This window comes from Emydura macquarii, unplaced genomic scaffold (assembly GCF_026122565.2).
Source record: "Emydura macquarii macquarii isolate MOO-44397 ecotype Brisbane River unplaced genomic scaffold, CSIRO-AGI_Emac_v2 contig_1644, whole genome shotgun sequence".
Lineage (NCBI taxonomy): Eukaryota > Metazoa > Chordata > Testudines > Chelidae > Emydura > Emydura macquarii.
In genome coordinates, this window is record NW_027131781.1 from 22,902,964 (window position 1) to 22,917,416 (window position 14,453).

Below are 14,453 nucleotides of genomic sequence, written 5' to 3' on the forward strand. Positions count from 1 at the left end.
GGAAAATTGGGCTTGAAGGGCCTATCAGGCAAGATAATTGTGAAACAGCACATTGCTTCTCTATTCCACAGTTAGAAAAGATAACATATCATGTGTACCTGAAGACAGGATAAAACCAGGAGGGATGCGCCACATTTCAAGTCCTCAGAAAGGGCAAACAGTGGTCATCAATCTTCTCCTCTTCTGGATACAATCCAAGCTAAAGGGCCATTCCAAACATACCAACAATCCTTAGTTATAAGGCCCCGATTTGTAAAGGTATTTAGGCATTGTTGTGCTCAGCAATGCAATGCCTAACTGATTTAGGAGCCTAAGTCTCATTTTCAAAAGAGATCTAAGTACATAGGAGTCTAAATTTCAGCGTGCCTAAACCCCTTCTGAAATTGAGATTTAGGCTCCTAAACCAATTAGACATTGCAGCGCTGAGCACAGCAGCATCTAAGTAGCTTTAAAAACCTGGTCCTAAAGCAACAGCTCCAGGGACTTGTATCATAAGTTTCTCAACCTGTGGTGTGCGTACCCCTGGGGTTATGCAAGACACAGGCAGGGGGTACGCAGCAAAAAACCCAGTGAAAGGAGGCGGGCAGCAGCCACCAACTTCTGGGGAAGCCAGGTGGCAGTCTCCCACTTCCTGCCCAGTCCCAGCTGGGAGGCAGGCAACAGCCATGAGCTTCAGGGGGAGGCGGGCAGCAGCTACCAGCTTCCCACCCAGTCTCACTTCCTAGCTGGGAGGTAAACGGCAGCCGCCCCCGTCCTGGGAAGTTTTGGGATGCTGGGTGGCAGCTGCCGGCTTGGATGGCAGCCACTGGCTTTTTGGGAAGCAGGGTGGCAGCTTCCTGGGTCCCGCCCAGTACCAGCTCCCAGGTAGGAGCTCGGTGGCAGCCTCCTGCGCCCTGCAAGCTGGGCTTACAGCTGGGTGGCTGCCACCCGTTCCCCGGCTCTGAGCCGAGAGACAGCCTCCCATGTCCTGGCTTGAAGATGGGCAGCAGCTGCCTGCCGCCTGCCCACATCCCCAGGTCCCAGCCTGCACTGAAGCCTCCTCTGCCCCAGCTCGGAGCAGGTGGCAGTCGCCCACCTTCCGGGCTGGCAGCCAGGCAGCAGCCGCCTGCAACTTGCCCAGGTGGCAGCTCCCCTCCCCGGCTCAAAGCCCAGTGCCCAGAAAGCCAGGTGGAGAGCCCAGCATCTTGCCCAGTCCTGGAGCCGGCTCTACCAGCAGGCTTGTCAATTTCATGGCTCTAGCTGAGCAGTGAAATTAACAACTATGACAGCCCCAGATTTTGCCAGTATAAAAATCTTAAGAGGGACCCACACAGTGTGATTTGCCCCAGGCCTGCACCCCCCTAGGGACGGCCATGGGGAGCGCTGCTATCCACTCTGGTAGGCTGCTAGTGCCTGCTTATGCTTCACAAGTTCCCGCCTGTGTGAGAAGAATACTACCTGACCCCACCATCAGGCCATAGTGATTGGCTGGCACTGAGCTTTGCTCCTATATGGAGGAAAGGGAGGAGGAAGGAGGGGAGAAACAGCAGGGGGTTTTGTGATCTGCCACAGCCACACAGCACTGCAGAACTCAGAGCTCAGTCGTCCAGTGGTAAAGGGGAAAAAGATTGTGTTTCTCAGAGTGGAAAATTGAGTGTTGGAGTACTCATTAAAATTTTCAGAAGTTAGGGGGTACTTGCTACTTACAAGGTTGAGAAACACTGACTAGAATGAAGTCTTAATAGGAAGTTCAGTAAGGCCAAAATGGTACCTAACCCTTTTCTGAAGCCAGAAGAAAATAGTTTTACTGCAACGAGCATAGTTTTAACTCCATATGAATACCTGAATCCAGATGAGAAACATCTACTGTGGTGCAAGTGAATCTGAAAAGCATTGAAGTAGTATTTCAAACTAAATAAGCAAGATGATCAGTGCGATACAGTGTAAAAATATAAGAAGTTTGTACAAAACCACAGTTTAACTATGTAGACTGCATACAAGTGGTGTATTGTAGTATCCAACTGAAACAGCAATGATCAAACAGAAAACAACCATTTTTGCTGAAAGAATAACAGAGGGAAGGAAATCAAGCTTTAATTTTCTACAGTTATTGTACATAACAGATGGCATGAATTTAATAAAAACAACAGAACTGATTCAGTTGTATACTGGGTTTTTATCATCAATGTTTTCAGAACTATTTTATTTCTTAGTTATAGTTTCAGACCCCATTATCTCATTCTCTTTCCTAGTTTGTGCTTCCCCCCCTCCAATTCTTTGTTCTTGCTGGTTCTTCAAAGAATTTTTTTTTTAAGTCAGGGAATTTTGGCTCAAACCAATACAGGAGAAATAAAGCACTAACTTCTGTGCTTACTTGAGGAAAGAAAACAGTATCTGTATAGTGCTGAAAGTAAATATTTAGTACATATTCTGAAAAACTGAAGATGGTGTTACCATGTGGATAGTTATCTTTAAAACTATCACGATTAAAGACAAATGCACATCATAAAGAAGGGGTTATTCAACCAATTTTTTTTCCTAGTTTACTTCACACATTACCACTAGAAACAAACTTACAGTAATCTGGCATGAATACTCACCCTCTCACCATTGACCACAAAGGGGAAAACCCACAACTGAACTGTTTCATACATATTGTATGTAAGTAATTTTTATCCAGAAAGTCTCTGCTATTGACAGAAATATACTAAACAGAACTTTAGTATTCAGAATAATTAAAATTACAAAGCTTTTTACTATCTGCAAAAAATTCAGTTTGTGTACATAGCGTTTATTCCTTCCAATGTTAAATTCAAGAATTAGCCAATTTAATTAATTAACTGGCTCCAGCTTCAGAAAGTTAGCATTGAAATTTGTGCTTCACAATAAGGGACAGGCACAAATATCAACTCTACCAGGGGTTCTCAAAGCTACTCAAAGCATGGGCCACATGTCAGGTCTACTCATGAACCACTTCCCATTTGAAACTGCCAGACACCCCATTTTATTTGTATAAAATCCCCATATCAATTACAGCAAATAATGACATGAAAAAATACCTGAAAGCTTTGCATTAATTTTTAGCTGTCTTAATGATTTAGCAGGTGGAAACTGGAGCACTTGTTGGTAATCAATGAAAGCTAACTGATAATATGATGGCTGGCAACAAGCTTCCTATTAGCTTATAGGTAAATTCAAAAAGCTTTCCTATTAATCAATAAAAGCTGTATAAGGGTTGGGGCCTAGAACCTGAGAAACTGCTTCTTTCCCTACATTCTTCAATGACAAAGATCTGGTAGATGGGCTAGAGCAAGAAGTTCCAACACACAGTGTATGCAGGTTGGTGGCAGGGTGTTTCTGGAGAACTGCAGAATTCACTTTTCTTCTAAGTCTGGAACAGCTCCTTTCTGCTGACCTTTAGGGTAGAATTTTGTCTGTAGGAATGGCAGGACTGCTGCATTTTTATTTATTCCTTTGAATTATGTTGAGTATGATAAACTAAGTTTTGACACTGTTGTGTGACTTTTTCCACTTGCACCTTGAGATATTCTGATGGGTGCCATTTTGAAAGATCAAAGCATATATCTATATCCATCTATTTATTTTGCAGCTGTATCAGATTTTTAGAACGATTTTAATTAAGTTAATTAACACTAGAGATGGACTGAACGAAAAACCCAGATTTGAGTCCTGATCTGAATTTTGCAGCCCTACCTCAACTCCAAATACTTGTTTGTCAAAATGTGCAGAATTAGGGTAATCAGAGAAAGCAACAGACATTAGTCATGGGAACTGTAATCCCCTCTCTCAAGACTACAAAAATATTTCAGTGCTTTCCATGTAAGTCTGATCATAGCAATTTAAAATTATACAGTACCATACACTTAGCCAGAAGCAGTATTTTTTTGGATTAAATTATACAGCAGCTGGAAACAAAAGGGAGTATTTTTAAAAACATTATCAAGACTTGGAGTAAAACGTCCCACTAGCACACAGACAGGTGCAACTCCAATTAAATAAACTGAATTGCACCAGTCTACAGGGAATTCGGCCCTTAGGACTCAGGGGAGAGTAGTTTATCAACCTGAGATGACAATTCAGGCAATTCCTTGCTTATTAAAAACCAGTTAGAAATGTATTCTGTATTACAATATTGCACTGTCTGACTTGCTGCAACAATGAGAGAAAGAAAACTCCTGTGGTGGAAAGTGAAAGGTTTATGAAAAAAAAATCGTATGTTTATACTGTGAGGTCAACAATGTAATGCTCTATACATTTTAAATGAAGTAACAGTAGTGGCTCTTTGCTAAATCTCTTATTTGAATATTTTTTTCAATACATTTTATTAGCTCTGAGAATTTCAAAATAAATGTGAACAAGGCTAGTCCTCCTACAAGCAGCTTTGCAATGGCTCACTTCTGCAAAGTTATTTCTGCCATACTCAGAAAGCAGGATCTTTTATAAAACCTCAACTCTGCTCTCAAAGGTTATCTAAAGGTCAGGATTCATTTTATTCAGATGATCTTCTAACCTTGCAACAAATGCCTTCAGACCAAAATGTCCTCTACACCTGCTGACCCGAAGAGACTCCACTGCCCTGCTGGCTGCTCCCCATTTTGCTTCTCCCTACGCTGCTCTCCCTCCCCTCCACATTTGCATTTGCTGCCAAATGCCATTTATGCAACTAAGTTTGCCCATTCCCCAGGGATAGAGTCGCAGACTGCACCTGTTAATGGAAGGGATGTTGGAGATGCAGAGTTTACCAAGAGCAACTCCTTGCCATTGTACAAGACAGAGCAAGTGCTTTCTTGGCCAGCTAAATGAGGGAAGACATTTTAGATGAGCAGGTGTCTTGAAGTGAAAGTCTTGAGGAAAAAAGCATTCCCTTCTCCACCTCCTCCCCCTTCATGTGACAGAAGTGGGGCTAGCCAGCTCTCATGGTCCAGGGGAAAGATACCCCCATTCACTGATCAGGAATGGAACACCCATTTCCATACCCTAATAAGGCAAAACGGTGACACGCAGATGGTGCCTACCCAATCTGGAGAGACCAAGCATGAAGGGGAGTTACACCCAGATAACTCCAGCCAGAGAGGACTGATGAAGCTGACCCTCACTGCAGTCAGCATGCACTGACCTAAAATGTACAGAATCTACAATTCATTATGTACACAGAAACAGTAATATATTCTGGACAGCAAAGTCTCCCTACAGAGCCTACAACTATAGAGCCACAAAGCCACGGAAAACTGAATCAGCTACAAGAACATTTGGCAATTCTACAGTGCCTCTTATTAGAGGATCTCAAAAGTACTTTACAAAGTTGGGTAAACATCCCCATTTTATATATAGGGAAACTGAGCCACAAGCATTGGAGTGACTTGTTCAAGGTCACATAAGCAAGTGACTATAGGAACAGTGACAGAGTTAGAAGCATAACCAAAGATTTGGTCTATACTTAAAAATTAGGTTGATGTAGCCACACTGGTCATGGTGTGAAAAAAACCACGCCCCAGACCAAAACAGCTGTGCCGACCTAGCCCCCAGGGTAGACACAGCTACACTGACAGAAGAATGCTTCCCTAAAAGTAGCTAATTTCATTTGGGAAGATGGTCCTACACCAAAGGAAAAACCCATTTGAATGTCATAGGCTGCATCTACTCTACAGGTTTATGCCAGCACACCTATGCTGACACAGCAATGCTGGCACAGCCTCTGGCATGTAAACAGCCCAAGTAACCTACTTCCCAGTCCTCTACTCTAGTTATTAGCCCTTCCCTTTCATTTAATTATTTTTGTCCCATAGTGCCTAGGTATTACAAGGGCCTCCGACTATGTTGCAGTGCACACAGCTCATTCAGACAGAAACCATATATAGATACACACAATATTACAAGTCACAGAAGTCTTCGGATACTGTCTGTGCAGACAGAGTCATCATTTCAAAATATTCTATTTGGTACACCTGTCTCCTTCCAAATGCAGCAGACCTGTACTTTGGCTGGGATTGCTGAAGGACCATAAGGGAGTTAGCTGCCCAAATATAATTAAAATGTAATGCACTTGGCAGCCAACTCCATAGAATCCTTTGAAAATCCCAGTCTGCACCTTTTTCAATAGTCTGGTTAGGAAGCAAAGCCCAAACAAGTAAGTCCTTTTACTCATTAGCGACGAAGGTATACATTTGAATGTATGCTAAAGCCCCTTCTATTTACTGGGCATCTGTGAAGCTGTAGTGCTTCAATGCTATTGAAAACCCACATCACTGGCAACATGTTCAATATCTCAATGGCAAGACTAATATAACCTAGATACTGTGCCAGATTCATCCCTGATGTAACTCCACTGACTTAACACACTAGGCAAAGTTTATTTTGGTGCACCATATTGGGTGGTAGATTTAGCAATCATATATACACACAATCACCACAACTACAAAATTCCAATAAATAAGAGAGTTTAATTCCAACCCTGCAGCACTGAAATACCAAGTTGGTGGATGGGGGAAATTAAGAGTAATTTGTTGATAAAGTTTATTTCTGTACAATTTTTCCCCCTTTGGATTAAAACAATTTAATTTTTGTGATATTTGTAAAGTAAAAAACAATGTTTCCCAAATTATGGCGCATGCTCCCTACAGAGACATGAAGGAGTATCTGGGTGTAGAAGGTCCTGCAGACAAACTCCTAAACTGTTTTCCAAAGTCTCAGCGTATTTTTTTTTCTCTCAACAGTTTCTAGCCACCATGACTGCAGAAGAAATCTGTCAAACATGTTTGACCCTGAGTTTGCAGAGAGTCTGAAATAATAGCTCTGTGGTGTGAACTGCTGCATTCATTTCAATGGTGATTCTTTAAGTGTCAACACTTACTATTTCACAACTCAAAGCATGCAAGAAAGGAGGGGTTCATATTATGATGTCCCACACCAGTGTTTTCCAAAGCACGGGGCATAAAGGGTTATCTGCATGCATAGGCAGAAGACATATTAAGTAAGAGAGTTAGGTGTGATTGTACAGGGTGCTTGACCGGTTTCATTCTTCTGAAGAGGGGCGAAGCTTTCAAGAGATTAGGAATAATTGATCTAAAACCCAGCCAAGTTTCTTTGCACAAAACCAACAATCCAAAATGAACAAGGGCCCAATTCAACTCCCAGTGACTTCAATGGGAGTTAAACTGTGCCCTGCAACACATAGGAGTTGGGCACTGAGCAGTCCAGCTCATGCAGCTTTGGAATACTGCACCGTGCTACTAGATAAAAGACAGATCTGAGAACAAAATAATGATCAGAAGCCCACGCCCAGTGCTGCTTAGACAAACTGCAAAGGCAATGCTTTGTGTTCTAGACTCTACGCTGCCTAGTCCTTCGTGTGGTTTTCATGTCAGATGTGGGGGGGGGGAAAAAGCCTTCACCTCTCATGCAGAATTAATACAAATCATAGCAGATGCCTTAAGGACAAAAATGAACTGCTGGCATCTAGACTAGGTGAACAAACAGCAGGCCTGACTGCTTGTACAGTTGTAAATAACAGAAGACAATTTACAGCAACAGTAAACAAGTATTGAATTTAATAATTTTCACTAAGTCAAAAAAATGATCAAGAAAACAAAAATTCCACTAGCTATAGGATATGAATTGGACCTTGTGACTAGGATAGCAGAGAGGGTTGAAACCGCCTAAAATCATTGTGTCTACTGTTTACTGCACATAGTGCAGAACATCAACACATACTTTTCTTTGTTTGCAATCCAAATTTCTTAATCTCTAGCCACATCATTGTTATGCATGTAGAATACTGACTGATTTTTTTCCACCAATGCAATATTATTTAGCAACCTAATGGAATTATAAGCAGACTCAAAATCCATAGCACTATGTTTGTGTACACAGGCTCATATATAAACAAACACTTATTTGACAATACAATATTTTCACTCCAAAAAATTAACTGAAATCCCATTAGTCTATATGCACAGACAGCTAAACAAGATAAAGTTTTTCCCACCTCAGGCTTTAGTGTCTGTACAAAAAGCTATTAATATAAAAACTTTAATGAATCTAAAGGGAAATACAAATAGCATACTGAGGCCCAATGTCCAGGGAAGACTAGGACAATTCACAAACCTGTCCAACCTGACATTAATCAGAGAGTCTAGGCTCTTTAAAGACAGGTTCCTTCTAGTCTAGACTTCTAATCCATCATTGGAAAAAGAAGTCTAATATTATTTCTGTCCTTTTCATCAGCACTGTAATAACATATCCAACTGTCAGACCAAGTTATAAATGCAATACAAAATAAAAATGGACAACACTTCATTGGGTCCATTCAAGTGGGTCAGCTGAACAAAATTCTGTGGATAGACAATATTGAATCCCTTAATCTTTTAATCAGGCAAGAGTTATTCACCCATAACTATCTAAAATACCTGTACACAGACAAGATTGTAATGCTAATGCTTCCTGATCATTTTAAAAACATCTGAGAAATTCTCCATTTCCCACTCCCATGGACACTTAAAAGAGCAAATACAAATACTAACTTAGAATGAATACTGCTGAATACTTCTGAAAGTCTTCAAAATGCATGCCATCAACCTTAAACACTAAAACTTAATCCAGTGTTTGATTTTAGAGACACTAGATGTTTGCAATTACAAAGAGTTACATCTTTTGTCAAGCTGCATTTTAATTTAATAAACAGAATAAATTAACTATGAGCTTAGATAATGAATAACTCATTGTCCTGCTAGAGGTCTACATCAGATACTATATTTATATTTGTCTGTACAGTAGAAGGACATGCACAGACTTGTTTATGATCAGCAAGTCCAGTATTTCAATAGCTGCTATATCCTGCTATACTATTTTGATTGAAAATATGTTTTGCATACTAGTAACACTTCTTTTAATCTAAAAATGTCATCCACTATACTCGCAAATGGGGGGGAGGGGGAATAAAACAGTGAAGACTACACTAAAAGGTACTTAACTAAATGTGTTAAGTCCTTCAGGAGTTAAAAAACACATTGCCCTCCCAAAACATAAAACCTAGGAGAAAATACTCTTCTCAATAAGTGATAAGTTTAAGCTACACATAACGATGGAATCTTGTCATTTTAGTATTATCAAGAATAGCTTGTACAATACATTTAACTGCCAGTACACTCCACCTACTGCAAACAGTTCTAATTCTTGGGTTGGGAGCAGGGAAGGAGTGAGTTTCCAATGTATGATATAAGTACAGTATGTATATTACTTTTCTTTTGCACGGCTACCTTATCCTTTCTGAATAAGGATAACTGAATCTGCACTAATAAATCAGATATTCAGGTGGAGACTGCTTGCTAGCAGTACAGCACTAAGGGAATTCACAGGATTTCTAATGTTAGCTCTCCACAGACAGAACAAAATTTAAAGTAAGGTTTGAAAATGAAGTGCAATTTTATTATAAATAAGCTGTTTCACATATTGTATGTTTACAGCATAATATGCAAGGACTGCAGAAGTTTTAGACCTGTCAAGAAAGCAGTCAAAACAGTCAAGAAGGAAAGGTCATGTGTATGTGAAGGATGGCTAATCAACTCTCTACTAATTCTACATGCCATATTGGGAGAGGAGACAACCACACTGTACTCGTGAAACCTCTGATGTTTTCAGATACTTTGCACTAGCTTATGCATCACCATTTGGTGAAGCTATTAAAGTTCTTTTGTACTGAAAGTGAAGAAAAGTTATTTACTCAAACACTTTACATATTGGAACCAAGCTATCTTTGAATGTAATGTTATAATATCCAAGTCTCTTTTTAAAAAGCAAGTTCTTATTAAAGGAGAGGTTTTACTTAGTAGCCATTTTGTCTTCAACTTGGACATGATACCTAATCTGAATGCAATGTAAACATGCTGTCTAAGAAGCTGGTTTCTAAACACTATGTTGATGGGAAGAGAAGAGACAAAATGTAAAATGTGTACCACAAAAACCTATTATAAATCAAAATAATCTGAAGGCAACACAATCTGAACACCCAGGAAATTCATCAGCTAATATTGTCTCTAAGTCATCTCATTGCACACAAAAACTGAACAAAAGGCTGTGTGTGTGGATTAAGGACACAGAATGTGATTTACTGTTTAATTTTAATTTCCTAGGTTTTTGTAAATCAATTTAACTACTACATAACATCCCCATAAAAATTATGTTTAATATATTTGGACTTCTTTTTAAAATCCATATTAATTCAATATATCATAAAAGCTAATTACAGTATGAAGCGTATAAACACTGAGTCAGTGCACTGGATATTAGGTATCCATAATAGGAATAATGCAAAAGGCGAAAATTACTGTACACATACAATTCCCAATTTTCAAATGTACCAAAAAGGCTTACTCCACATATTGCAGGTGCCAGGCCCTTGCAATACTTCATTGTCAAAAACAAAGCAATTTTTTTATTTGCAGGACAAACTAAACTCAATTAACTTTTTTTTTTTAAACTGGTTTTTAAAAACTAATATTAAATTCAGCTGAAAGTGGGTTTAGTATGGGGTAGTTTTGTTTAAAATTTGTAACAAAAATTGGATTCCTAGAAAGAAATTTGCATGCTACTACGCCAAGTTTAAGCCCAAATCACATTTTAATTGCAAACCCATGGAAATAGAGGTTTGTAATAGGAACACAGATACAATCTTCATTATAACATTTTGTACTTCTTACTGCAGTAATACTTTGTATTATTGGGGGAGGGGACTAATTCATATATCAAAAAGAGCAGAAAACGATATTCAGTTCTTAAGATACTTAAATAGGTGAGATTATATCCATCATTTTAACACAAACATACCATAATTACCATTATCTTTGGATACAAATTAATGCAAATACAGACAACCAAACCCTTGAGAACATTTGACTGTATATCATTACCGAAAAAAAAATGCTGGTATCCTCTAAATAAAAGAGATACACACACGTGTGCCATAATATATATTATACACACCCGTGTGTGGATGCTGTATATATTTCCAAAAATATGCATTCTTTACAGGAAACGCAGAACCACCACCTCTGCTGGATGGTTTATAATCTTGAATAAACACTGCAAAAACATCTAGGAGAGAGAACTAATCCCAGAGCTGAGCAGGTTTTGCGTTATCTATTAATATTATTATGGACAATGGTCCCTCTGGCTGAAATTCACAATACGCTTCTTCCTCTGTTGGGGGGGGGTGGTCTCTCTCTCTCTCTCTCTGCAAAGCCAAGTAAACACATTTTCCATTCCCCATCCCCCACCCCTCAGATACACACACACACCACCACCATCATGCAGTGCAAGTTCTCTTCCAACCTCCCTTCCTTTAAATGCACCAAGAGCTTCGATCCCTATAGATGTTAAGCAACTTGTTTTTCTGCAGCTCTAACAAGCGTTTAGCATATATTTGGAAGGGGGGGGGCGGTGGCTTTCCAATGCGCATATTCAGTAATAATTTACCCCCCACAAACCCCAAACAATGTCAAGGGCCCTAGAAGCGTGTGCACCCAGGCTCTGGGACGGCACATGCCAGGCTGCTCGAGCAAACCCATGGCTCAAGGCTAAGCCACCCTGCCGGAGGTTTCTCCCCCCTACCAGGGAGGCTGCTCTTACCAGATGGAGTTCTTGATTTTGTGTTGCAGTGCGCTGGCTTCCGTCCCTTGCAGCCCGGGCACCAGGGCTGGCAAAGCCCCCCCTGGCGCGGGGGTGCTGGGGAGGAGCTGCTGCGGTGGGGGCGGCGGCGGCTGCTGCTGCTGGGGATCAGGTTGCTCTTCTTCTGCCATCATCGCCGGCGGGCGGAGGAGGGTGCGGGTCGGCCGGGAGAGGGAGCGGGCGGGCGGGCGCGAGCGGAGCGGCGCTGGAGACACTAGGCCTTCGCCCCAGCCCTCGAGTGAGTCGCCGTGCCCTGCTGCCTGGGGGACATCACGGAGGAGACGCCACGCCGGGTCCGGCCGCTGCTACGCCGGAGGGTGGTGGGGAGCCTTCCCGAGGGGAAGGCGCATCGCGACGCTGCCCCCCGCCCCGCGCTCTGGGGGGGGTCGCTGCGGCCGCCGCCTCCGTTCCCCCCAGCACCTGGTCCCGCTGCTGCAGCCCCGAGCAAGCACGCAGCCCGCCCCGCACGCTGCGCTGCGCTGAGCTGCCCGCCGCTGCCGCTCGTGCTCGTCCGGCCGCTCTGCCGGGCGAAGGAACGAAGGCAGGCAGGCACTCAGCCCGTGCGCGCACCGCGCAGGCTCACTGCTGCCCTGTGCAGACAGCAACAACACGGCTCAGACACCGGGGGGAGGGAAGGAATCGCCAGGGCAGGGACCCAGCGGCAGCGCGGGTGGGGGGGCCGGCAAAGTTGACTGCGCTGCAGCGTGCCTGCCTCAGTCAGGCCCTAGGCACCACTGTGACTGCAGGGGAGGGGAGGGGAAAGGAGCACGCTGCCCTTGATTCCAGCTGGCTGTGTTGTCAGTGCTGTTTGTGCAGGATTCAACGCACTGTTGCCAAGTGGCCATGCGAAGCAAAAGGCTGGGCAAGGCACGCCCTGCACAACGAGACACCCGGCAGATCCAGATGCAAGGGCATCAAGGCGGCCTCCTGGTCACATGGGAAGCCTCTCACCTGCTACCCAGGAGTCACACAATGCATCATGCCACAGGGAGGGGAGCTGGGGGGGGGGCTCCTCAGAAGTGTGCCCCTTACACTGCACCCCATTGATTATATGCTTGATTAACCAAATGCATAGATTACATTTTTCATGACTGGGTTGTTTGGTTTTTTTAGTCATTCATACAGGGCCAGAGGTGTACCTGGCATTTTACAGATCAATACATCAAAAGAATAGGCCCTTGGAACACCACATAGGTGCAGAGGTCTGCAAATGTGGATCAGATTGCAGGGTTAGGGTCTTAGGCCTAATCAGTAAATACATATTACCTAGCATTGTGTTTACTTGCATGAACAGCCCCATTATATTAAAAACTACTCACTGTAGTATGCAAAACATCTGTTGGTTAGAATTCAAACACACAATATTTAGGAATAACAGGTTGTACGTGCATGCATACATAAGTAATTTAAATGATTACACTATGTAATACCTATTATCTAAATGTTATGTGCTCCCTGATATTTAGTTATCAGCATTCTACTGTATACAAAGATTCTCCAAAGGCAGCAATACGGGTTAATGTTTGTAAAACAGCATTTACAATACTGTTGTTTATTATTTTACAGTGCTCAATGTTTGCTACAAGTTTCACAATACAGATAAAAACAGATAGGCTGGATTCTCTCTTGCCCTAGAATCACTTATGCACTCCTGTGGCATAAAGGTACCTTAAAGGCAGTGATCTCACTTCCCCACTTGGGTCTTACCCCCCAGTATAGGGGCCTCCCTATCTGGCTTAGAGCCAGTGAAATGGCTCTGTGGTGGTCTCCTTAGAGCTCTCAGCATAGCATCATTCTGGAGGAAAACTAAAGCAGTGCTGCACTCCACTTACTCTTGGCCTTCTATGGAGCTGTGGACAGTACAGACTTAGAGCCACCTTGAGACTGATCTAACAAACACCAGCAGCTGGACTTGCTTCTGGTAGCATGGAAAATACAGGAGGCACAAAGGGGGCTTAGATGTACCTTTCATTCTCTCAGCATTCCTGCACTTAGTGCCTCTCAGCCAGAGTGGAGAATCAAGCAGTATAATCCCTGCCCCACACAGTTTACAAACTAAGGGCCCAATCTTGCAACTGGATCAACACGTGGTATCTTAGATCTACACAAAGTCCTTTGAAAGCAATGGGGCTTCACCCCAGTCCACCTGCATGCGGCCGCATTGGATTCCATGAGATTCTATGCAGGCATGGAGTCCAGCCACGCAGATCTGATTCAGGCTCAAAATCTAATTTCAGACTGGATGCAACAAAGTGATGACAACAACAAACTAATAGGGGAGGTTAAGGGAGGAAGGAGAGGGATAACAGTAACACTACGATGCAGTTATTCAGCACAGGGGAGGTGCAGAGATACTACTTTGATGGGTTCCAGATAGGTACATTAGATAGACAGATCAGTACAACCTCAATTATGTATAAATATTATCTGTGTGTGTGTGTTCTAACTAACAGGTGTTGTGCCTACTTCTCTGAGTAGTTTTTAAGGGAATGGGGCTGTTCATGTTAGTAAACACAATGCTAGGTAATAAGCGTTTAGACTGGAGAATACCTTTCAGGAAGACAGCAAGACTAAGTCTGGGGGGCCCATTCACTACCAAAAGGGATAGAAGTTAAAGTACCTAGGTTCAATAGTACAGAATAATGGTGAATTCAACAATAAAAACTTATAAGCAGAACAGGAAAGTCCTGGACTAAAGAGAGAGAAGTGAGTGGCTTGATCTGCAATAGAAAATGCCTATCAAACTAAAAAGTAAGATACAAGATGGTAATTAGGCCTGCACTTCAGTATGG

The 14,453-nt window shown here is 42.4% G+C and overlaps 1 protein-coding gene across 1 annotated transcript in view; it reads right to left on the bottom strand.

Moving 5' to 3' along the window:
- Positions 1-12,255, bottom strand: part of RFX7 (regulatory factor X7) — an 82,817-nt gene extending 70,562 nt beyond the window's left edge. The window contains exon 1 of the mRNA XM_067555889.1: positions 11,623-12,255. Coding sequence (XP_067411990.1) covers positions 11,623-11,795 — 173 coding nt within the window. The 5' untranslated portion in view covers positions 11,796-12,255. The remainder of the gene's footprint in view (positions 1-11,622) is intronic.
- Between the last annotated feature and the right edge of the window lie 2,198 nt (positions 12,256-14,453).